Raw genomic sequence first — 26,779 nt, 5'->3', positions numbered from 1 at the left:
GTTACACCAAGAATTTTCGGTGTGTTTGTGTGTGGTATCAGAGTGTTGTTGATGTAGAGATGAGGTATGTATTTGTGTTCTTTTTTCCAGTTGGTGAGAAGTGTTGCTGTAGATTTAGTTGGCGCTATTTTGAGTCTGTTAGTGATGAACCATGTGTTGAGTGTATCAAGGTATGGCTGGATTATTTCTGCAGCTTTGTGTTACGATGTGTGCATGTGATTGTTATGTCGTCTGCGTAGGAAGAGATTTGTATTTCTGAGGTGTCTGGTGTGTGTAAGTCATGCATGTATAGATTAAAGAGTGTGGGGGATAGAACTGAGCCCTGTGGTACTCCATTCTTAATGTTTCTCATGTGCGATGATTGGCCATTAAATGACACGTAAGCATTCCTACCTGCCAGATAATTGGCCAGCCATCTTTTGGTGTTATTGTACATGTCTGTGTTATATATTTTATTTGTTAGGTTGTGTCGGGGGATAGCATCAAAAGCTTTACTAACATCTAATGTCATAAGAAGTGTTCTGTGGTGGGGCCTATCTGAATTGATGTGGTTGATGTGCTGTATGAGAGTATGTTGGGTAGATCATATTTTACTGGATTTGGAAAAGGCCTCTAACAAGGTACAGCTTAAGATGGACTGAAAAGAGGTGACTACTGTAGTACCACAGGGCTTTGTTATGGCACCTGTAGTGTTTCTACTGTATAATAATGATATGGTGAATGGAATAGGTAGCTATGCAAACTCACTTGCAGATGATCCATAGATTATAAAATGAACAGTAAAGAGGGAGTATAAATAGCTACAGGAAGACCTAAATGATAATAAATTTCAATACAAAGAAATATAAAATTTTGGAATTCGGTCAAATGGGAGGTAGATTGATAGCAAAGGCAAGGGACCAATGATGAGTACCTGATTGGGTTAGTCCTGCAACATAGAAGGCAGGGAATTTGGAAACCATACACAATTGACATCAGATCATTGCTCAATAAAGATTGCCATTGAACTAGAAGGAAAGATGCAAGCCACATGAAAGAGAATATTCAAGAATTAAGAAAATAATAAATATATAAATAAATGGATCAAAAATAGAAAAGAAATAGAATAAAGAGAATTAGAAAAAAAGGTAAGTGTACACAGGAGCTTTAGAGAAAAAGTTTACCTTTGATATAGAGACCCTATCCCCAGATGGAACAGTGGAAGATGTAGTAACTACCATCCAAAATGTTAGCAAGAGATTCATTCTGAGAAGCTATCTGTATATCAAGGGTTTCTTCCCCTGTATAAAGTAGGTAGCAAAGTCAAAGGCATGCACCACTCCCATCCACTATCCTTGTTTCCCTCTCATCTTAGCTCCTTGTGGATGAAGGGTCATTACAGTCTCCTACCTGCTGCCTGGTTCAGAAGTAATGTAGCAAAACGCAATACATCCACAGCAAGGCTGCTTCTATCAATCAGCAACCCCCTTCCTCTGTTTCCTCATGTGGAAAAAAGAGATGACTGAGAGAAATACCTCTCTACAGTATATTGTTACTTTATTCAATTGTTTTCTTTAGGAGGAGAGTTGTCCAGCAACATTTCATGATATTCAGCTTCATTCCAAGCTTTTGTCTTGGGGTATACATGCACCATGTTTATGTTAGCAGGAATGACATGAGCATGAAAGGTAATATGTTTGAAGAAGTGGAGAACTTCAGAAATTTGGGGTCATGTATTGGTAAATGGAGGAGTGGATGTGAAATTGATTAAACCACGAAGTAACATTGAAATAACAGCTCTCTGTTTTAGTAGCATCCATAGTATCTATGAAAGTAGATGAAGGTGGGACCAAGTGCAATCCAGAGTGAAAAAATTATGTAATTCTTCAACACCAGGTTAAAATTGTCCTGCATTCAAGCCCAGAGTATGAGATTTTGCCATTGGAAGGTGAAGGTCTACCATTAAATGAAGAAAGTCATGCCTTTGGTGAACGAAGTGCTTGTGTGACTGCTCAGGATAAGGTGACCCACACAGTTAGGATTCGGCCAACTGAGATTGGAGATGTTAACATCACAGTGTCAGCATTTGTTGATGACTCATATGTTGGAGAATGTGGTCCTACAGATATATCAAAGAGGTAAGTACTGTGAATAAAATTGAGGAATAGTTGACCAGATTAGTATGGAATTAGTGTAAGTAGAGTGTATTACACAAATTGTACAAATAATGTGTTGATGAGATTTATATTTTAGTCCTATTCCCTGCATGAATTGAACAATCATTTGAAGGAAAATTTTAATGTATCGGTGTGGGCTTTTTTGACAGAGACGCACTGGTAAAGCCTATCTTGGTAGAGGCTGAGGGCTTTCCACAGGAAAAGACATGGACTAAATATATATGCACCAAAGGTCAGTTTCCTCTTGTCCTCATAGAGTGGAATTGATTTATGTTATTTTTAGCTCTAATTGTAGTTTTTTGTTTACCAAAGTTCAAATACAGTTAAGATTGGCTTCCTACGTGGTACTTAATACTATGATATACTGAGTTTTGTACCTTCAGTATCCAGTGTGTGTGCATTTACCTCATAGTATACAGGAAAGGAGCAATACTCATTGAGTCCAGTCTATTACTCTCAAATTGATGCACAGTTCCAATTTATTCTATATCTCTGATTTCTAATTATCATATTTAGACTTTAATTCATCTATTGTTCCAGCTTAGCCTATATCATCTAAGTTATTCCACGTATTTATGCACCTATATGGAAAATGTATTTCATCACATCGTTTTGTCATGTAGTCTTCCTTGATTTTTTCCATTACCTCTTAAAATCCTCCTCTCCTTCATCAGTAGGTCTCACCTCTTTCTCTTTGATCTTTCAAAGTGGGGAGACCCAATGCTTTTAGCACATATATGTATACAGATACCAATGGCTTTTTCCCCCTTACAAGGGAGGTAGCCAAAAACAAAGGCATAAAATCCACTCCCAATTGCATCCCCACATACTCCACTCCTATTCCACACCCCTCCTTCTTACCTTGGCTCCTCCCGGATGACGGGTCACCCCTGCATCTCACCCACTGCCCTGGGTCAGAAGCAATGTAGCAAAATACAGCACATCCACAGCAAGGCTGCTTCATTTAATTGGCAACCCCCCTCTCCATCCTCTCATGCAGAAAGAGAGAAGAGGAGGAGAAATCCCTTTGGGGCTGCATCAAAATATCATTGGCTTGTACTCCTTCACCCCCATCCCCCATCCACTCCCTTCCATGCATCACAGCATCATCCATACACAACCATTCTCCACTCCACTCACCTCTATCTTCTGTCTTCTCTTTTCCTTCCTCAACAGACACACTCCTTCTTTCCCAGTGTCCCTTTAACCCCATCCATCCATCTCATCTTTGGTAGCCCCCTCATGTCCGTATGATGTCATTGATGATGTCACAAATGTTTTCTGATCTTAATACTTTACCTAGACTAACCTGCTATTGCATGTAAAATCTCAAACACCATACAAACAGCATGTAATAATGATGATGATGATAATGATAAGAAGTTTATTTGGCAAAGAATCAATATACATGAAGTGTAGATAATGACAGGAACACATGGTTCGAAATAATAATTGCAATTGCCAAAGATAACACAAAAAAGCATGCCAGCTTATTTCCATTGTGGTCCTCATTAGACATTTTTTCTACACTAAGTTACACAGACAACATACGTTGGGGGTTAAGGGGATCAGAGAAAGTCATGAGTAATACCGATCAGTACACACGACATAAAAACATCGTAACAGTTTTACTAATATTACTAAAATGTTCGAAACACGTAGGATATTGAGATCAAAACTTGAGCACCATCACAACAAGGAACATTGGATTATGCAAAGGAACAACAAAATAATGCTAAAAGGTAACAAAACAAAACAGTATGAGTGAGTACCATATCAGAGTAGTACCATTAATGATATACTACATTATTCGACAGCTGTATCAACATGTTATATTGAATGCTACATTGCAACTAGGGTCACCTATTAATCAATTCAAAATTTTACCTGTACCTCAGGATGGAGTGGGTAATTAGTATGAGCACTAGGAAGTAGTACATTATAACCTGGAGCACCAGAAGTAGCGTACAGGGGACCAGTACACGTATGAACAAAACAACAGGGTGATTGAGGGAAAGGTCCAATTACCTTGTTGCCTGGTGCCCTGATTCACCAGGCTTGTATTATGGTCAGATCATAACTGTTCTCGGACCCTACCTGAGACATATACCTTACTGTGACCAGCAAAACAAAGGTGGAAACCAATTTGTAACATCAAACATTGTTATACTAAACTAGACCTCTGAAGGACAAAAAGGGGAAGTCAGAACAGTTATGAGTGAATGCAGATTTGGATGGTATTACTCATGGAGTCAGGTATCCCTCGCTAGGCTAGTAGTACATAAAATCAAGGCTGTTCTCTTTCCATAGCTGAGACATATAGTAGCCCTTGACTTTTTCTTGAAAGTAACCTTGCTATTTGACTGCTTAATGAACACAGGTAGTGAGTTCCATAGTCGAACACCTGTGAAGTGAAAGCTGTTTTTGGTGAAGGGACCTGCATGAGTTACAGTAAAAGGCCCTTGACTGTTCCGGGTTCGGTTCTCAGCAGATAATGCAAAATTACAGCACACATATGAAGGAGCAGAATTATGAACGACATTGTAAACATGGTTTAGTTTCAGCTGCTGAAATCTGAATAGATCAAGATATACATAGGTCATAAAATGCATGACTGTGACGTCACACCGATAGCACTTTTTCCGATAAAATTCCCTCTAGCGATATTATTTATCATTTTATCAAAACTACACGAGAAAGGCACAACATTCATGTGTTAGCATGGTAAGTTTGAAGAAAATTTGATTATTTTTTTAAATTTGCCAAATATTTGAAACCGAAAAATCTTTGTTTTGAGTAATCGTGCTTCAAAGTTTTCAGTAAGATGTCTGAACTTTTTTGTACAACATATTTTGGTTTCTTATGTTATGACTGGAATTATTTTCTAATATAACATTCTAAAAATTTCTATATAAATTATACTCATAGTCTTTGTTTATAATATTTAGAATAGAAATAATTCTTTTTCACTTTAGTATCTGTTGAATGTTGCAATGGTGAGCCTTTCTTTTTCTCTCCTTTTCTGTGCCTGTATCAGCTTTTATGGGTAAAAGCCTCACTGCTGGGGTGCCGCCAGTGTCAAATCATTGATAAAGGTTGTTTTTTAATCAGCAATGGGCACCTTCCTTTATCACCAAACAAGTGAGTGCCACTAGATTGTAGCCTGATATCAATTTCTTTACCTATGTCAAATTTATGATCTGATTGTGTAGGAGGGGTTAAAGAGGTGCTGGAGGGCTGTAGAGGTGGTGTAGGAGGGGAGGAAGAGGTGCTGGATGGTGAAGGGGAGTGGAGTATGTAGGGGATGGAATGTGTGGAAGTGGTTTCTTTGCCTTTTTCTTTTTGGCTACCCCCAGTGTAAGGGGGAAAAAATCCTTTGGTATATGTATGTATTATCTCTGCCCCAGTGTAATTTTTTGCTCCCAGATTCTTCATTACCCTTTATCTCCCATTCTTCCCAAATTACCTTTCTTTAGTTGAAGTCTCTCATAAGAGTACCATTTCCATTTTCTATGTAAACCCTTCTAATTACTCAATTGTATTGTGTATTAGATATTTGTATTCTACTTCATTCCATGTTCTTGTCTTGGTGGGGGATGCATGGATCTTTGTCTCTTGTTCCTCCTTCTTCATTTTTTATTCTAATACCCATTATTCAGGCCATACCCTCTCCCAGCTCTATCTTTTCCACTTCAATGCATATTTTTTACTGCTATCATCACTCCTTTAATTTTTCCTCTCTTGTATCCTCTGTGTGTGGGTGTGTATTATTATGTGTATATCAGTGTAACTACATGGTTAATTGTATTGACAGACTTGGAGAACAATGTGGATGCTTTAGATATATGGCAAGTGGAGTTACCATCTAATATTGTTGAAGGATCAGCCCGTGGATGGGTCACTATTGTGGGAGACCTTCTTGGTCCCACTATTGATGTAAGTACTCAAATTTTTTTTGAATGGTCACAAAGTGCAGTAATGTTAAAGAAAACCATAAGCATATACTGTTGATTCTTAAACTTCTTCAAATGTAGTAATCTTTTTATTTTGCTATTTTAATGTTTGAAAGAATTTTACCCATATTTGTAAGAATCTCTTGAAATTTATTCATACAGAATTTGGGCAGCCTCATCAGGAAGCCATATGGCTGTGGTGAACAGAACATGTTGAACTTTGCCCCTAATATCTACATCATGCAGTACCTTGATGCCACACGACAAACTACAAAGGATATTGCAGATCGAGCAATAGGGTTTATGAAAACAGGTTAGTACAAAATGATTAGATGAGGTGGAGTTCAGAGGTCTTTGACTTCATCTTTAGAATTAGATAGAATTCCATAAAAATAGGTAATAACAGTTATCATCATCAATCATCAGTCATAGTGTATATAAGGCTGATGGCTCTTCATGTTATTGAGAAATTAGATTTCATAGTACCCAGAAAAGGATCCTGGATGTAATTCTTCTGTTCACAGATATTGGTTCCATTATTCAATGTTTGTAATATTAGAAGGTTATATTTTTAATTTTGGGTTTAGTTTGTGCTAATCAGATGAGCAATAATGTAATGGCTGGCAGTGAGTCTTATGAATAGATTTGTACTAATAGAACATTTTGATATACATTATATTATTTATTGGTATATATTACTCATTGAAAATTTGTATTAATTATTTAGACTGTACAGGAGCTCCATATTGCACTTGTTCATACAGGTTACCAAAGGGAGTTGAAGTATCGCCATTTAGATGGATCCTTCAGTGCCTTTGGGAAATCGGATAACTCTGGATCAACATGGCTGACTGCATTTGTGGTAAAATCATTTGCACAGGCCCAACAGTACATTTCCATTGATCAGGATGACTTGCGCAAATCCATGTCATGGCTTCGACGGCAGCAAAGAGAAAATGGGTGTTTCCAATCTGTAGGCAAGGTTCTACACAAGGGAATGAAGGTGAGATTCTTGATGACTTTCAAAGGATGGTTTGTATCCAAAGCTTTAGATTCAAAAGCATTATGTGATAAGAACTGAAAATTGCATAAATTGTGCATCAGTTATGAGACATATACATGTTGTGACAAGATCTTGGTTCTGTGAATGTTCATCATTTAGTGGCTGATGAACAAGATCACATTGATGCAATAGGATGAAAGCAAGAGATTTAGGAGAGGATGGAGGAGTATGAAAAATGATGTAAATGAATCCACATGATAGTGTGTATTTACCTAGTTATAGTGTATGGGGTTGGAACAAAGCTCATGAGGTCCTGTCTCTTTTCCTCTCAAATTTTGCCTTGAATTATTTTGTTGGGTTATATTTTCATCTAACTTGTTCCACAAGTCTACACTTCTGTGTAGAAAATTTTACTTCCTGACATTTTTTAAATTAGTTTGTTTTTTCAGTTTTTTCCTGATTTCTTGTCAATTTTTCTTTTACCAGTAATTCTATTCTATCTAGTTTCTCTGAGCTTGTTTCCATCATCATGTTGCCTTTCTCTCTTTGGTCCTCCAAAATAGAAAGTCCCAATTTCTTCATTCTTTCTTCATATATCATGTTGTATAGACTAGACATGATCTTGGTTACCTATCTTTTGTAATCTCTCTTTTGTATCTTTTAAGCAGGGATACAGTGCCAGTTTTATAAATGCCAGAGCTCTGGAGGGCCTGACAAAAGCCTGCCATCCCTGCCATGTTTCTATATAAAGTGGGCCCACTGTATGTCACACGATAATTATTTTGTGTTTGCACTGACTGATTAATTATCATAAAATAACTAATTATCAAGCAAATAAAGAAAAAAAACACCCCAGTTGCAAAAATGCCAGAATGGTGCTCCAGCAAGCTTTGGTAGCACTGGATCCCTGCTTTTAAGTATGGTGATTACATCACTGCTCTGTATTCCAGTCTGGGCCATATCAAGTTTTCATTGATTTTGTTCATCATGTCCTCATTCATGTAGTGAAATGCCACTCTTATATTTTGTAACAGGATGCCTGGGGAGTTAACCTTTGATCCCCTCAGGGATAAACAGTATCACTGAGGACTTCTGAGAGATACAGACATACTGTTTTTGTCTCATATTCATTCATTTATTTTTATAGGTAAATTTGTGTGTTCATGGCTGCCATTTTGTAGTTGTAATGCTGGGTTATTATTGTTAGGTCATCTGCATCAGTGACAGCTTTGATGTGGTTTGGGTTTGGGTTTCAGGTGTGGCCATGAAGGATTAGTACCTGTACTTGATATTGAAATGCTTATTTCCTTCTTATGCTAAGTAAGAGAACAAATTCATTTGCAGTTACAAAGGTTGTATTTTGCAGGGAGGTATTGCAGAAACTTCAGCAGAGGCTCCATTAACAGCTTATGTACTCCTTGCCCTTTTGGAAGCTGGACAGAATGAAAGAGAGGATGTGGTGAAAACTGGAATAGAGTGTTTGTTACGTGATGAAGACCCTAGCTCTTACACTCTAGCTCTCATTAGTTATGCATTAGCATTAGCAGGCCATTCCCAAACTGAAACTTATATTCAGCAACTCCTAGGGAAATCTGCAAAGTCATCCAGCTCCATCTTCTGGGAGTCTGTTGCTGGGCCAGGTATGTGATGCATTTTTTTTTTTTTTTTCTTTTTTTTTTTCTTTTTTTTCTTTTTTCTTTCTTTCTCCCCACAGATTCCAAATGAAGGAAGTAGACTGGAATTGGATAAAAATTTATGTATCAAAATGTAATTACACTTGTATGTATGATTGTACTTGTATTTTGTCTTCATCTTTGACTATATCAAATGGCTTTTTCCCCCATATAAGATTGGTAGCCAGCCTAGGCATGCACTCACCCCTTACCCATCCTACACTTATCCATCACACATTTGTTACCTTCATCCATGTAGATGAAGGGCCATCCCTACTTCCTGTCCACTGCCTAGGTCAGAAGTAATGCAGCATATCCACAGCAGGGCCCAACAATCTAAGCTGGTTTACCTCCACCACTTAATTTACATGGCAACCCTCTATCCTTATCCCCTCATGCATAAAGGGAGAAGGTGGGGAGAAATTACTTCAAGTCATGTCAGTTTATTGTCTTTTCACAACCATTCTCCATTCACACCTATCCCTTCCCTGTTCAACAAACATTCCCTTTTTTACCCAAAGCCCCCTTCAACCCATCCATCTCATCCTTGGTCTTCCCCTCAGGTTCACTCCATCCACCTCTGCCTTCTACATTCTTTTTCCTTGACTTTCTTCACTCATTCTTTCCATGTGCCCAAATCATCCCAGTATTCTTTGATCAGCCCTATCTTCCAGCTCTCTATTGACCCCTGCTCTCCTCTCCTCATTTTTCACTCTATCTATCCTCATAACTCATACCATACTGCTCAAACATTTCAATTCCTTGTTTCTGCCTCCCTTTCATTCCAAATCTCTGCCTTATACAGTGTCATGGGCACAGTCACCCCTTCATATAGTCTTCTCTTTGCATCCATCCCCAGATACCATTTCTCGTTACACTTTTCATTCCCCCCAAGATAGATATTTACCTGCTTTACTCTGCAGTTTACCTTGACTACCACTCCATTCCATGCTATGTGTGACCCTAAATGTTTATAATTAGTCACCTCTAGTCTCTCTCCTTTAAGACTTGCTTTCAGCTCCATGCTACACTCACCTCTTGCACATCTCATCACCTTTAACCCACATTTACTTTCAACTTCCTATCACATTTCTTCCCAAACTCCACTAATTGCCTTAGATCCTCCTTACCCACCCACAATTGCAGTGTCATCAGCGGACAACAATTGTGCCTCCCACTTCCCTCCACTCTCACAAAACATCTCTGTCAGGATGTCAGCTGGAAGGTTAACACTGATGAGGAGACAGTTGTTCTTTATTAAAAAGTTGGGTGCCAAGAGAAAAATAATGGCTCACTCTGGCAGTGAGATAGAGGGGTTGGGGAGACAGAGACGGAGGTGACAGCAGTGCTTATCAAGTCATGTACCAAAGCAGTCTGCCAGCAGGGGGAGGGGGAAGGGGAAAAGGAGATGGCCATGGAGACAGTGAGCTAGGCTCACAGTATGATGCTTCAAGGTGATCTGAATCTTTGGCAGTTTCGTCCAGCTTATATACCAAGTCAGGCCATGATCTATGTTCTAATTGACCACTAGGGAAACTTGTCAAGGCCTGGGAAGCCAGATGCAAGACATTACCAGGCTACTGACCTAGCTAGAATGGAATGTACAGAGCTGGGTCCTCAAGGAACTGCTTGTCCATCCCAATGCGGCCAGCCAAGGCACAGGTGTGTTCCCTTGGGATATCATGCAACTGAGGGTTGTGAGATGGTAGAGAACAACTGCCTAACAATCTCCAAACCCCTGCCTTTCACCCTCACATTTACCTCCCATTTTACTCCATTCATTTATACATTGAACAACCATAGTGATATAAAGTAACCCTGGCACAGCCCACCTTCACCTCAATCTACCCACTCTTACCATTTCTGAGCCTAACACATGCTGTATTACTCATGTTAAATTTTGATTGCCCTTAATAGCTTTCCCCCTATCCCATATATCTGCAATACCTCCCACAATGTTTTCCTGTTGACCCTGTCATAAGCCTTTTCTAGATCTATAAATACCCAAAAACATCCTTACATTTTGCCAAAGATTTCTTGCATATCTGCTTAACCACAAAAACTTTATCCATACTCTACCCTTCTAAACCCACACTGTTCCTCTCCAACTATCCCCTCTGTTTGTGTCCTAATCCTCTCAGTGCACTCCCATATGCCTCTCCAAACAAACTGATCCCTTTATAACTACTGTAATTGTTTTTGGTGGCTATCCAATTTCCTATTTTATGGAAAGTTCCAAACACATTTTTATATGCTCGCATTCTTGGAAAAAGGATACACATCAAGCGGATCTACGTTCACCTCACAACTGTTGGCTCCCCACCCAGTTGTGGTTAATGTACCACCTAATTGCTGAAGTCGGTATTTGGTGAGGGGAGTTGACAGCTTTAACAATATTTGTCTTACTGTTATACAAATAGAAGGTTTAAACATAGGTTATGTCATAAAATAGTTGATTCTATTATGTAGTTGTTTCTTGTGATTTAATTTGTGTTCAGGCTTATTTGGGGATGTGGTATGTGTGCTTTGGAGATGAGTTTCTGGCTACTTAACCTCTTCACTCTGGGGCACATCGCACGTCTGGCAGCATTAGCTGCCTGACATGCGATGTTGCATCATAATAATTGCATTATAAAAAATAAAGTCAGTGCTCAATCGTTCGTTCTCTTTCACCCATGTATTTTGATACCCATAGAAAATTGATGAAGCCAGTTTAGAGAGAATGGAGAGTACGTAGGTACGACTACAATAAATATAATCAAGATGCCAACGTCGGCATCATCGAGTACCCACTTGCTCCTCATGCCTACATAGGCGTCACCGTATGGAAGTGGTTAACCATTATCATGCACTGATCATGTGATGGGTGGTCGCCTAAGGGCATGGATGTATATTTGTTTGTATGTGTGTTATGATGTAGTTTTCCATGGGTGATGTTACAATATGTAAGCTTACATAATACAATGAGACCTCTCATTAATGGACGTTAATTAGCTGTGTTTGTGGTGTTTTCGCTGTGTTTTCAGTGTTTTTGGTGCTGTTGTTAGTGCATGCAATTACTATGCCACCCAAAAACCACTCCAAATCAACAGATTATTCACATCAACGGACACCGTTACCCCCCTTTTAGTCTGTTAATGAGAGGTAGTACTCTACCTCCCTCCCTGCAAGAGATGACTCCTGTCACCTGGAGTGATCAGCAGTGAGGGGGTTTGCATGAAGGATTATATTTATATACAATGTAAGTATGGCACAATACCTGTTGTGAGCCTTAAATTTCACAACAGGTATTGTGCCATAGGGAGTTGATGGGGGGTTTAAATATTCACAAGTTTATGGGGTGTAGTCAGATAGGTATCGTGACATACTGAATTGTTCACCAAGGGATGATAGTTCTTAAAGTGGAGTGTCTAACTCCAGTTTTCTTTAAAATCTGTTCACACTTGGTTCTATCTATATTCACTTCTCTCTTTTCTGGGAGGTCATTTGAAATACTGTATTAGTTTTTGTTCTGATGCGATGGAGTTAAACTCCTGTCTGTGAGTTGTTGTTGTTGTTGTTGTCGTTCCCTAGACTGTCTGTCTGAGCAGTCCCGTCTCCCCAAGGAATGCTACAGCCGAAACTGGGTTTTCCCACAAATCCTTTATAGAGTGTATGTTGTGTTGTTTACGTGCATGATTGTGTGTCTGTGAGTTGTACTTGTAGTCATTTTGGTGTAACAGAACTCATTTCTGTGAGTCAACACTATACAATTGTCACTTCTGGTGGAACAGGACTTTTTTGTGAATCACATTTTGGGGTGGTAACAAGATACAAAAGGGGGAAAATGATTATAGCATCTTTTTGTGAGACATGTTCCTTAGGTTTACATATGTGTTACATTTTGTATACAATGATGAACATTATTATATTTTCCATGGAATTTGTTAACCTAAAGGTACTAGTAAGGGTCACTATGAACATGTATTGGTGAGATATAATCTTAGGATATACTATATAGGTACAAAGAAAAGAGAAGTAAAGCATAAGATAAAGGAGGCAAAGAGGAAACCAGATGTGAAATGGGGTAAGAGTATGACAGAAAATCTTGAAAGTAATAAAAAGATGTTTTGGAAAGAAATTAAGAGAGGAAGAGGAGGCAAATCAAGTAGAGAAGAAAAGGTAAAAGGTGCAGATGGAGAAGTGATAATGGAAGAGAAGGCAGTAAGAGGAAGATGGGCAGAGTATTTTAGGGAGTTGCTAAATGTGAAGGAGGATAGGGAGGGAAAGGTAGTTGCAGTGGGAAGTGCTAAGAAAATGAGAGTGATGAGTGAGGAAAATGGAGGAGAAATAAGGAAGGATGAAATGAAGGCAGTTGTTAAGATGATGAGAGCAGGTAAGGCACCTGGTCTGGATGGATGTCATGCAGAATGTCTGAAAAAAGCAGGTACAGTGATGGACTGGCTGGTGAGGTTATTTAATGTTTGTTGGAGAGAGGGTAGAGTGCTGGAGGACTGGAGGAGTGCCTGTATAGTTCCACTGTACAAGGGAAAAGGGGGACAAGTGTGAGTGTAGTAGTTTCAGAGGGATTAGCTTGTTAACTGTAGTTGGGAAGGCTTATGAGAGGGTCTTGATTGAGAGGATAAGGAGAGGAACAGAGGAAGTAATTGGTGAGGAACAGTGTGGGTTTAGGACAGGTAGAGGTTGTGTAGATCAGATCTTTTGTGGTAAGAGAGATATGTGAGAAAGCTATAGGAAAAGGTAAGGATGTTTTTTGGGCTTTTATGGATTTGGAAAAGGCTTATGACAGGGTAGACAGGAAGGCACTGTGGGAGGTATTGCAGATATATGGGATAGGAGGAAAGCTTTTAGGAGCTGTCAAGAGTTTTTATGAGAGTAGTAGAGTGTGTGTCAGGATTAGAAATGGAGAGAGTGAGTGGTTTGAGGTAAAGGTGGGACTTTGTCAGGGATGTGTTATGTTACCCTGGCTGTTCAATTTATACATGGATGGGGTGGTGCGAGAGGTAAATGCAAGGGTGGTGGGTCAGGGATTGGAGATGGTTAAAGAAAATGGAGAAAAGTGGGAGGTAAGCCAGCTGTTGTTTGTGGATGACACTGCACTTGTAGCAGGATCAGAGGAGGGATTGAGGAAGTTAGTGACAGAGTTTGGGAAAGTGTGTGAAAGAAGGAAGTTGAAGATAAATGTGGGTAAAAGTAAGGTGATGAGATGTACAAGGGGTGAAAGTGGCAGTGGACTGGAAGGGAGTATTAAGGAAGAGAGACTGGAGGAAGTGGATAGTTTTAGATATTTTGGTGTGAATGTGGCAGGAAAGGGAGTGGAGGTGGAGGTAGAATGTAGATTGAGAGAGGCAAGTAAATGCCTTGGTGGATTAAAAAGTGTAATGAGAAATAGACATTTGGGAATGGATGATAAGAGGAGATTGTATTTACCTAGTTGTATTATACGGGAAGGGAGCTATGCTCGTGGTGACCCGTCTTTGTATCTTTCAGCATCAAGTTTTTTCTTAAAATCTTGAATAGTGTTTGCACATACTTTATCAAAATTATTCCAGGTATCCATTACTCTGCGTGGGAAGCTATTATTATTATTATTATTATTATTTATTTTATTTTATTTATTTTTTTCAGATTTCTTCTATAGTTATCTTTTTTTAGTTTTTTTTTTTTTTGTGTCCTCTTGTTTTTCTATTGTCCCATTTTAGTAAATCATTCCTATCTAGGATTTGCATTCCTTTCATGATTCTATAAATAGTCAGCAGATCTCTTTCTCTTCTTTGTTCCAGAGTTGGTAATTCCAATTTGGACACTCTTTGTTCATATGTTAATTTGGAAAGAGTTGGTGCCAACTTTGTCATTGCTCTTTGTATTCTTTCTATTTTCTTCATATTCTTTTTAGAACTGGGTACCCATAGTGAAGGAGTGATTGTGCCGACAGCACTGTATGGGGCAGAAACATGGAACATAAGAGAAGAAGGGAGAAGGAGTTTGAATGTGTTTGAGATGAGGTGTCTGAGAAGTATGATAGGACTAGGCTGGATAGAGTGAGAAATGAGGTGGTGAGGAGGAGAATGGGGGTGGAAAGGGAGTTGGGAGATGAGGTTTATGAAAGAGTATTGGGATGGTTTGGACACATGGAAAGAATGAGTGAAGAAAGACTAGTAAAAGAAGTGTGGAAGGCAGATGTGGAAGGAGTGAACATGAGGAGGTTGTCACGAATCTAGGCTCTATGTTTGAGTTTATACATCGAATCGAGACTTAGGATTCGAGTAGTTCCTTCAATCTAGAATATTAGATTCAAAACGTAGCCTCGTTTTGGATATTCTTTCTCTTCGCGGGGATAAAGAAAAGCAATGGAAAAAGCAACAGGAATAGATTTTCTAGCACAGTATAAAAGTATAAATATATATATATCTTACCAATGTTGAGCAATAACAGAGTGCGGTGCAGGAACGGGGTGGGGTAAGGACCACTGCTCCCCTTCTTATATACACAGACCGCACGACACCAGCGTCATAGCACAGGTGCCAACATGTACTTAATTAATTTATCCTAATTCTATTTACCCAACTCCACACTTCCACCATTTCCTTTATTCTTGTGTGGAGAGGGCTCACAAAATAATTTCTACCTGATACCTTAATTCTACAATGTAATGTGACTTTATATGTTGGCTCTACGTCGCCGCCTGGTTTTGGCGTGCGTGCCCCTTGACCTGACATCGGCGAGGTCACCGATTTCGTACTCCTCCGCTGACACATTCGCGCGCACTTCTTGTCCATAGAGTCCCTGCGCACAAAGGGGCTCATTGTTTCTCTTGGATCCGGGCTCCTTCGCTACAACATATTGTCATGGTCGGGGTATCGTGAACGTGGCCATGACATATATCCCCCTTTCGCCGGAAAAAATGATCAGGCCTGTGAAATGGGGTCTGAGCATTTTATGTCGGGACGTGATAAGGCATCAGCTACCACATTAGACTTTCCTGGAATATATTTTACTGTTAAATTGTAACCTTGGAGAGCTATCGCCCATCTAGCCAGCCTATCATTTTTGGTTTTACCTTCTATGATATATTTCAATGGATTATGATCACTAAGGATAACTACTTTTCTATCTAAGAATACATGGAATTTCTTAAGGGCTAATACAAGGGCAAGAGCTTCCTTCTCAATGGTAGAATACCGTGTTTGGTAGTCCTTGAGAACCTGAGACATAAATGAGATGGGCCTCATGACGCCATCCTTCTCTTGCGCAAGCATGGCACCTACAGCTACTTTGCTGGCGTTGCAAAATATAATAAAGGTCTTACCATAGTCAGGGGCAATTAAGACAAGACCTCTAGAGAGAAGTTTCTTACACTCCTCAATGGCTGCATTTGCGCCTTCATTCCACCTGAAAGGATTACAAGAGAGCATGCGGGTTAAAGGAGCAGCCACATCCGCGAGGTTTGGACAATACCTGCGGTAGAATCCCAGCATGCCAAGGAATCTTCTGACGCCTCGTCGTGTCTTCGGAACCTGGAACTCCACTATATCCTTGATCTTGGCTTCCAATGGTGTGATGCTGTTTTGGCCCACTTGATGTCCGAGGTATGCGATAGAACTTCTCCCAAAGGAGCTCTTCTTCATGTTCACAGTGAGGTGGGCCTGTGCTAATCTGTCAAACAACCCCTGCAGCCTGTACAGGTGATCAACCCACGTGTCGGAAAACACAATGATGTCATCCGAATAGGCTCTGACACCTGGTAATCCCTCGACAAGCCAATTCACAAGGCGCTGGAAGGATGCGCCACTATTTTTCATTCCGAAGGGGGTGACAGTATACTGGAAATGCCCATGGGGTGTGACGAATGCAGATATCGTGCGGGCCCTACTTGTAAGGGGAATCTGGTGATACCCTTTCATCAAATCTAACTTCGAAAGGAAGTGGGCTGTAGCAAGTTCCTCAATGAGGTCATCAATTCTAGGGAGGGGATAAGGATCGGCCTGGGTGACCGCATTTACTTGCCTGTAATCCACGCACAGCCTCCACTCACCTCCGGGTTTTGGTACCAATATGGCCGGTGAGGCCCAGGGGCTAGTACTAGGCTCCACCAATCCTTGGGTCATGAGCTGTTGAACTTCTTCCTCCATGATTTTCTTCTTCTGGGGCGACAATCTGTATGGCGCTTGTCTCACCGGTTTGGCACCATCTTCTAGTATGACGTCGTGATGGATTGCTTGGGTAACGCTGGGGCATGGGGAAAATACCTGGATGTGCTCGCGGAGTATTGCTCTAACTTCTTCCCGCATCTCTCCCTCCAATGACGACAAGGATTTCTCCAATGCCTCATTGTTATCTGATCTGTCCAAATTATAAGAAAATGTTAGATCTTCAATATCCGAGTCAAGACTTCCCTCAGTTTGTCCTGTCTCAATTGCACCAATTGCCTCTTTTTCTATTTCCCCTTTAAATTCCTTTAGGAGGTTAATATGTGCTTGCTGTATCCCAGATCTTCTCATTGGATTTCTCAGTACATAGTTGTGACCCCCTTTTCTTTCGAGCACCTCAAATGGTCCCTCATATTTTGGATGCAATGAGTTTCTCTGAGGGGACAGTACAAGCACATATTCTCCTACCTTTAACTCCCTCCTAACTGATTTCTTATCATATTGGTTCTTATAACTTCCCTGCGCTACTTCAAGGTTTTTCTTTGCTATCTGTCTGATTCTCCTTAGCTTTTCGAAGTTGTTACCTACTAATTTAGTGTATTGGATACCTCCTTCTGGAGTTTTTGACAATAGCTGGTCATACAGGGAAGCGAGGGGCTCTCTTGGTGCCCTGCCAAACATTAAGTAAAATGGAGAAAAACCTAAACCCTCATGGACAGTTATTCTGAAGGCATAGAGTAACAAGTCTATGCCTTCATCCCAATCTTTTTGGAATTCTAAAACAAAGGCTCTAATCATACGTTTTAAGGTTCCGTGGAACCTTTCGAGACTCCCCTGGCTCTGGGGGTGATATGCTGAAGCGATTATGTGTTTTATGTTGAAGTCTTCTAGGGCTCCCTTGAATATCCCACTTAAAAAATTGGTGCCCCTGTCACTCTGTACCTCCCGAGGCATGCCCATCTTACTGAAACAAGACATCAGGGCCTTGGTGATTGTCCTGGCCTTAATGTTGGAGAGAGGTATCGCTTCAGCATACCGAGTAGCTTGACACATTATGGTTATTAAGAATTGTTTCCCTGACTTAGTTTTTGGGAGAGGGCCCACACAATCTACAACAACCCTAGAGAAAGGTTCCTCAATTATAGGAACTTGATGCATGGGTACTCTCTTAGGTGTATCATTTGGTTTACCAGTCACTTGACACACGATGCATTCCCTAACCACCTTTTTAACATCCTCTGACATTCGGGGCCAGAAAAAATGGGCTGCTATAGCCTGCTTTGTCTTAGTTGTCCCGAGGTGGGCACAAGTAGCCTCATGTGCCATTTTCACAACACGTTCCCTCATCACCTGCGGGATGACTATCTGTAGAATAACGTCGCCCCCTACCTTATCTGGTGTCTTGTACCTTCTTAAGAGGACTCCCTTTTCTATGATGAATTCCTTGTCGTCATATTTTTCTTTTTCTTGCTCTTCCTCTTCTGCCGCTCGGCGCACCGCTTCCAATTCAGGGTCCTCTTTCTGGAGTATGATGAGTCGCTCTGCATCCACAGCGATCCCCTTGACGACTTCCTCTGCAAGGACGTCTTCTTCTTCATTCTTGTCCGCTATCGTCTCTTCCTTCGCCTCATCTTTGGTCTCGTCCCCAGAGTCTCCACCAAGCAGGAGGGCTAGGTCACTTTTACTTTGTTCCTCCTCTTCTTGTGCTCTCTTGGCCTGGCTTCTAGTGATGAATGCCACAGGATCGGCCATGTCAGCTGAGTCAGTAAGTGTATGTGTCTGTCTGGGTATGGGGTCGCTGACTGTCTTTAGTTTAATGGGAACCGCTTCGCCTACGTCATTTCCTAAGAGGACATCTACTCCTTTTATCGGTATCTTTGCTAAGCCTACCTCGACCTTTGCTACCTGTCCATCCATTTCCAAAACCATGTTGATTAAAGGAGCTGATTCTATTACTCCCCCCGCCAATATCATGGAGAATTTACCTGTGCTTCTCTGTTTTAAACCCGGTATCAGATCTGGTCTCACGATGGTGCGACACGCTCCCGTATCCCTCAGTGCTTTTACCGCGATTTTTTTTTTTATTCCCCTCGATTCCCATCTTGGCATCCTTCACATACATTGACCACCTTGGGTTGATCCCCACTTCGTCTGTCCTGTCTTCCTGTACTTGTGTTTTCCCTTTGTCTTTCCTTCCTGAGCAAGTTTCCATCCCATGACTGAGATTTTCACAAGAGTCCCTCATATATGCGTCCTCATCTCTCTCAACGCACATTATCCCTTGCTTGGGCTGGCTATTTCCCATATCCTGTCTGTATGCCCGATCACTGAGTCTGGTGTAACAATCTTGAGTCCTATGCCCGTATCTCCCGCACCTGAGACATCTTTAGAGCATGTTGGGCATGTGTATTTTGTGGTGGGCCCAGGATTGCTCTCTACATCTCCAGCTAAAAGTAGAAGAAGAGGGGTGATCGCCGGAAAATCACCCCTCGGTGCAGAAAAAACGTAATATTGCATGTTGGGAAAAAGGATTGTGGTACTCCCCAAGGTAGGCGTAGCTCCTCTTGGGGATCGGTGCCACCTGCGTAGAGCCGGTGGCCAGGGGTGGTTGCTGCCGTTTGGCCCCCAACTCTTGGTTTTGGGGGGTGGTCCCACGACGTAGACGCTGCAGCTCCAGGACCTAGTAAGGGTGTTGATTGGTGTGGTGTGTGCTACTTCAATGCGGTTTATGTATAGTTGAGCCATACTTATCTGTGTGTTTCTTCAGTTTAACTGGGGCATGTGAGATGGTCTCTAGTAAAATTAGTGCTAGTTTTCCTTCCCAAACTCTGTCCCATACAACATGCATATGGAGATTCTTTCCCCTACATGTGTCTGGAGCAACTATTATGTCTTGGTCTGGAAGTGCACCAGGTATGGTTGTGGTGATGATTCTACTCTTGCCAGGTTAGATCATTGCTTTGGTGTTGGTCAGAATCCTTGTGTTGGGGAAGGGGGTAGAGTGGTCTTGACTTGGCTTTTCTGTGTGAGTGGTGAAAGGTGTCGTAATGTAGGTGGTATAGCCTGATGCTGACTCAGGGGTTTGCGACAACATCCTATGTGGTGTTGATGTCAGCAGATACTGAGGTAGGCAAACTTGGTTGTAAGCAAGATATTGTAAAACTCAGGTGGAGAGATGTAGGGAGTTGGGGGGTGAGTACCAAGTGTGTCAACCAGGGTGCCTAAAAGTGCTGGATTAAGTGAGGAAGGTATCTCAATGTTACCTAACTTGAGCTTAGCAGAGTTTGTATCAATTAGAATATTGTGATTGGCTAGGAACTTTATTCCTAATATGCCATAATATTCAAGTGTCCAGTCATTGACTACTTAGAAAATAGTGGTTGGGAATGGATTATTTACAATGTTTATTGGTAATTTTATAGTTGAAGTGAAGTCTAGGTGAGCACCACCTAGCATGGTCCCTCTAAGGTGTGGTATGTCAGTAGGGTAGTTGTCACCTAATTGTGCACATATGGACTGTGATAATATATTTATCTTTGTGCCTGTGTCTATTAGGAATGTGCATAGGATGCTCCCTGCTGTACCCATGAATCATAGGATCTTAGGTTCACCTATGGGTGACATTATGGAGTCGTTGGTTGTATGTTGTATGTGGGGGGTCCTGACTGATTGTTGTGCTCTGCAGTCTGCATCCAAGTGTGAAGTTGTGTTGTGAATGGAACACATTGTATTTTGTTTTGAGAATTGTCTGCAGTCCTGAGTATTGTGGGAATTAGATTTGTGAAAATCACACCAGGTAGTGCCAAGGGGGCTGTTGAATGGTGCTTTTGTGTGGGTTTGGGTGAGTTAGTGTTATCTATGGAAGAGATTATATTTGTCCTGGCTGGTTGGTCTTTGCTGAATCTATCCCACAATTGTCTGTTATGTCAATGATGTGATGGGGAGGTGTCATTTATGTCAATGTAAACTCTTTGGGCCTCTCTCACACTTTATGGGCAATACTATGAAAAATATGGCAAGCTCAAGGAAATTTGCTACATCTTCTCCCCATGGTTGTTAGTTGTGACCCATGGGGAGGGACCATTAAGAGAAGATCTGATTATTCTAAAGATTTCTGCTACTTGTGCCACAATGGAGTGGAATGTGGAGAAGGAGGTGGGTTACACATGAACTCTAGGAATTTGAATAGGAAGTGGGAATTATTTTTTGCCTTATCGCTGAACAATTTCCTAAGTTCTGAGCAATATTCCACATATGAGAGACCAGGTTCCAATTTGGATTTCAAAAGTTGGGCAAATTGACAAAATTCATCATGAGGATTGAAGTGATTATTAAGAATTGTGATTTTGTGCTTGTCCTGGGTTATGTTATTGTTAGAAAAATGGGCATTGCATCTGTGATGGATATGCCGCTGGGCTTTGAGAAAGTATCAATATCTGGGTTAGTAGTAGAGTATAATGGTTATGAACTAGTGTAGGGGGATTTGGAGGTGGTGTGCCAGGTCTTGGATAATGAATGGTTGTTTGCAAAGTATTGGGTTTGCTAGTGATTTGTGATGTAGTTGTGTTAGTTCGAGTTTGATTTGAAGCTTGAGCAGAGCTGATGGTGGTGGTGGGGGGCTGTTTATGTTATGGTTATTGGTTGGGTTCTGAGTTGTGGTGTCCTCAGGCCCGTTTTTGTTATTAAGGTTTATAAGGGACTGGTCAATGGATGCAATCAGGTTCCAGGCAACTGTGATTGGGTATTGTGTGACATGGTGACAAAAATTAAAATATTGGCAATTTTCAAAATTAGTAAAATATTTACACATTATAATATAGTTATAGAATGGTAATGGGAAATGAGAAAACTTGTTACCTAATCTTCATCCTTCCTGATGTGTAACTTTTTAGGAAGGAAAAGCTGGCTAGATGATGGGGTTGTCCTTGTGGATTGTTCCTAATTTTTTTTTTTTTTTTTTTTTAATAATATTCTACAGTAGATAATTGATATTGTTAGAACAAGAGAAATATTCTCTTGAGAAGAGTGGCTTGAGATATATTATAATTTGATTGTAAATATATGAGTTCTGGTTGAAGTGAATTTTGATTAACTACACCTATTAAATTTTTTTTTCCTGTTTCTCTCTCTCTCTCTCTCTCTCTCTCTCTCTCTCTCTCTCTCTCTCTCTCTCTCTCTCTCTCCAAGAAAACTTGTAGATGGAAGGTTTGTCCTGGGCTTGGATCGGGGTGGAGGGAAGTGAGTGGGCTTGCGGCCCTTGTAGAGCTGGGGCATCATGGGGAGCAGAGTGGGAGCCTAGGTCATGTCAGCTTGATGCGAATTGTGAGGACTCGGTAGAGTTCAGCACCGGTTCCCCTGTGATTCTATTCCTTATGGTGGGTGGGGGGCCAAAGTAATGATGGTTTTTAGGTGATAAATCAGCTGGGCAGGTTGGAAGGTGACCATGAGCTGATTCGAATCCACCAGTATTTGTGATTGAGTTTGCTCATGGGTTTGTTGATTCAGCACTGGCTTGAAGGGGGCCATGTCCTTCTCTGGGGCAGTTTATGTGGTTGGACCAGTTGCACCAATTAGCATCAACGGTTTATACTATGGTATATGGTGTCGTGAAGAGTATTGATTCCACAATGTCGTGTACACGGTAAATATTTCGCAAGAGGAACCACTCACTGGTAGTTTCACATGTCCATAGATCAAAATGTTTGTATTAACAGGGTTGGGTGTGACAGTTCTGTTGGTTTTGCTGATGTGTTTGGTCGCTTTGGGCTGTTTGTATTTGAACAAAGGTTTTTTACTTGGTCGCACTATGTCACATGTGAAAGAAAGTGATTGGGTGAAGTGCCCATTATGATATTTCATATGTATGGGTAAGTTGATATGAAGTCGCTTGTTCCTTCAATCCTACACAAATGACAAATAGCCCTCTTTGGAGTGGTGGTACTGTTGCCACCATGTAATTGTTTTTGGTGGGTATCCAATCCCTATTTTATAGAAAGTTCCAAAACACATTTTCATATGCTCATATTATTGGAAAAAGGACACTCTTCATAGGTCCAAGCAGATATACGTTCACTTCACAACTGCTGACTCCCCACTCAGTCATGGTTCATGCACCACTTAATTGCTGAAATCAGCATATGGTGAGGGGAGTTGACAGCTTTAACAATATTTGTCTTATTGTTATACAAATGGTTGGTTCTATTATGTAGTTATTTCATATTATTTAATTTGTGTTCAAGGATATTTGGGGATGTGGTATATGTGTGTTGGAGATGAGTTTCTGGCTACCTAGCCATTATCATCCACTGATCATGTGATGGGTGGTTGCCCAAGGTCATGGATGTATTTACCTATTTACCTAGTTCCATCTTATGGATAAGAAGGAGAGTTATGCTAGTGATGTCCCATCTGTGTCTCGCCATATCTAATTTGCTCTTAGTTTCTTGTATTGTTTTTGCACACACTATTGTTTTGTCTAGTATGTTCCATACATCCACCGCTCTTTGGGGAAAGTGTTTTTTTTTTTTTTTTTTTTTTTTTTCAGGTCTCTTCTATAACTGTCCTTTTTGATTTTCCTTCCATGTCCTTTCATGTTTTTCTTATCCCAATTTAGTAAGTCATCTCTACCAAGGATTTCCACACCTCTCATAACTCTGTAGATGGTCAACAAGTCACTTATTTCTCTTCTTGTTCCACAGTCAGTAGTTGTAGTTTTGACAATCTTTCTTTATATGATATTTTTTATAGTGTTGGGGCCACTTTTGTATTTGCTTTCTGGATTTTCTCAATCTTCCTTATGTTCTTTTTAGTACTGGGTGACCATAGTGTCGCTGTGTACTCCAATTTAGGCCTCATCAGTGTGACTAGTATTTCTTTTACCATTTCTTCATCCACTTTTATTGATCTTAGCAAGTAATAGGTTTTGCCAACAATTTTGTTTATATGTTTGCCAGTGGACATGTCTTTTGCGATGATCACCCCCAGGTCTTTTTCAGATCCCACTTTCTTTACTTTCTTTTCACAAATTTGATATTGTTCTGACATACTTTTTTTTTTTTTTTTTTTCCAAATTTCATTATGCTACATTTCTTAATGTGAAGTCCACTTCCCACTTCTGACCCCATTCCCAGACCCTGTTCAGATCTCTCTGTAGTGAGTCACAGATGTATATTTATATGTGTTATGATGTAGTTTTCCATGGGTAATGTTACAATATGTAAGGTTACACTACTACATTCATATTTGTCACTTTTTCCTTTGTAAAGTGCAACTATACAAACACTCCTCCAGTCCTTTGGCGCACTCTCCTTCCTTAGGCATACATTAAATAACCTTGGTACCCAATCTACTATAACTGTTCCTTTCTCTGTCAGTTGTTTCACACAACACCCTGGATACAAGGAACTTACCAGCTTTCATAATTTTCAATGATATTTGTACCTCATCTTTACCTAAATCCTTCATTTTCCTCTCCCATCAGTCTTTAGTTCCTCGCACTGCCACAATCAATTAGTCCCTAACCTCCACATTTGACAATTCTCTGAAATATATAGATATACCAAGGACTTTTTCCCCCTTGCAAGGGAGGCAGCCAAAAGTCAAAGGCATAAATCAACTCCCACCCATTTCATCCCCACATACTCCACTCCCATTTACCACCCTTCCTTCACTCCCTCTTTTCTTAGCTGCTCCTGGATACTCAACAAAAAAATTACATCAGCAACATATTATTCAAACAGATCTAGCAACCTATCTCCTATACCATACAAAACATCCACACAGAAACATGTACATACTCAGATTATTAAACAAGCCCTATAAGAATTACTGCTAACCGCCAGATATAAGCACCACTGGAAAAAACCCTCCCACAACTGACAAGAATCTCGCTAGTACACATGTGCTCAGGACACCATCCAGCATTAAGACAGTACCAACACAGAATAGGACTGGCCATAGCCTCAAATTGCCCTGGATACAACCCATACACCTCCGTTTAGTTCATCAATTTCAATAAAACTCAACTAGTAATTACCTTATCATTCTGTTGGATTGCAGGGAAGAGTGATGCTGTTGCAGTAGAAACTGCAGGCTATGCTGTTTTAGCAATGATAACCCATGATGCTGCTCGTTATGATGATGAAACCATTAAGATTGTTAAATGGATATCATCCAAAAGGAATGGCCAAGGTGGTTTTGTATCAACTCAGGTAAGTCTGAAGTTTCCAGTTGTGGCAGCACATCTCTAATTAACTACAGACCTGTGGTTAGACACACAGACCTCACCCTCCAATCTTAATCCTATGAAGATTAAGGAGTCTGTGGGACAGATCTTACTTGGAGCTCACACTATTTCCACAACTCAAAACAGCCATATTGATTTCCAAAAGAACTGGTGTTTTGGGGGGCATTTCACCTCTTAGGAGAGGGAATGGAGCCTTTCATTTCTACAGCCAAGTGATGTAAACTCTAGATGACATTTGACATATATGGGGCTATTCTTCATTGCATCCTGATCCTGAAAAAAAAGGAAGTTTTAATGTCATGGAATTATTACAGCACTGGTATTATGTGCTAGTTGCCCATGCAGTAATTGCACTGATCTTGGACAACAGTCCAAAGTTTCTGTCTAGAGAGATCAGTAGAAAGGTCTGAGGACTGTTGCCAGCCACTGTGGGGCTGCAGGTTTTCCACTTAGTTGAACTTAAGACAACAATTAAAATAAATCTTAACATTGAAAAATTATATAGAATAAATGAGCAATGGGGTAAAGTAGAAATTAGGGAATGGTTGACAGAAATGTTGACATGCAAAATGAATGTTATGAATAAATGAGACTGCACTCTATTCAATTTATTTACATTGGCCTTTATATTTGAAATAGGATACTGTGGTGGCTCTCCAAGCTCTTGCTGCATTTTCAAAGACCCTTAGCCAAGGTGGTACTGATGTTGTAGTTACAGTTGAAAGCCAAAATCTTGAACATGCTTTCTTTGTGAAAGAAAGCAATAAACTTTTGCAACAAATGGTTATGCTTCCCTCATTACCAACCAGTGTTGTTGTTGATATGGCTGGCGATGGATGTGTACTTATGCAGGTAAGTTTTTGAGATTAGCTTTATTTGTTTAACATATGGAATTATGGATATGTTACATTGCTTACCCCAGACAACCATTAATCAAAAAACACCCAAATGAAACTAAATAACCATCATATTGGAGGAGAACCCTCAAATATTAGGCCTCATGTTTAACATATGACATTCAGCCTACATTCCAAATCAACTGATACCTCATATTTCATTTTGGTAATGAAGCTGAATATAGTAATCATAGTGCTATAAGTTAAGGTTTATAATTTCTTTTTTTTTCTCCAGGCTGTTCTACGTTATAATGTTCCCATACCTAGCCCTGTAAAAGCTTTCAGCTTAAGTGTTGACACAAAAACTGTGGGTGATGATGCCTGTGTTACTAAAGAAATAAAGATTTGTTCTGCATACCTTTTGCCTGACGAGAAATCCAATATGGCCGTCATCGAAATCAACCTTGTTTCTGGATACATTCCTGATAAGCAGGATTTGAAGCAGCTGATTGGTTATGGCACTGGACTTTTCAAACGCTACGAGGTGGATGGTAGCAAAATCAATATATATATAGATGAATTCTCAAAAGAACTTTTATGTCTAGATTTCAAAATCCTACGAGAAGTGGATGTTGAAAATGCAAAGCCAGGAACTGTAATGGTCTATGACTACTATCAACCAGAGTTTTCAATCAGTGAGGTTAGTATTGCACTATACACTCTTCCTTCAATTTAATGAACAAAAGGGAGGAACATCAGTCTG

General features: G+C 40.3%; 1 protein-coding gene across 2 annotated transcripts in view; it reads left to right on the top strand.

The window, feature by feature from the left end:
• The window catches only part of LOC143041015 (alpha-1-inhibitor 3-like), a 76,607-nt gene that overhangs the window by 47,545 nt on the left and 2,283 nt on the right, over positions 1 to 26,779 (top strand). For both annotated transcript variants that reach the window (XM_076212587.1, XM_076212576.1), the window contains 9 exons: positions 1,876 to 2,117; positions 2,306 to 2,388; positions 5,971 to 6,092; positions 6,272 to 6,422; positions 6,874 to 7,112; positions 8,479 to 8,752; positions 24,994 to 25,145; positions 25,820 to 26,032; positions 26,312 to 26,716. In XM_076212587.1, coding sequence (XP_076068702.1) covers positions 1,876 to 2,117; positions 2,306 to 2,388; positions 5,971 to 6,092; positions 6,272 to 6,422; positions 6,874 to 7,112; positions 8,479 to 8,752; positions 24,994 to 25,145; positions 25,820 to 26,032; positions 26,312 to 26,716 — 1,881 coding nt within the window. The remainder of the gene's footprint in view (positions 1 to 1,875; positions 2,118 to 2,305; positions 2,389 to 5,970; positions 6,093 to 6,271; positions 6,423 to 6,873; positions 7,113 to 8,478; positions 8,753 to 24,993; positions 25,146 to 25,819; positions 26,033 to 26,311; positions 26,717 to 26,779) is intronic.

This window comes from Oratosquilla oratoria, chromosome 2 (assembly GCF_046742065.1).
Source record: "Oratosquilla oratoria isolate Oo_2021 chromosome 2, ASM4674206v1, whole genome shotgun sequence".
Taxonomy (NCBI): Eukaryota; Metazoa; Arthropoda; class Malacostraca; order Stomatopoda; family Squillidae; genus Oratosquilla; species Oratosquilla oratoria.
The sequence above is the reverse complement of the archived record's forward strand: the minus strand, read 5'-3'. Positions and strand labels throughout refer to the sequence as shown.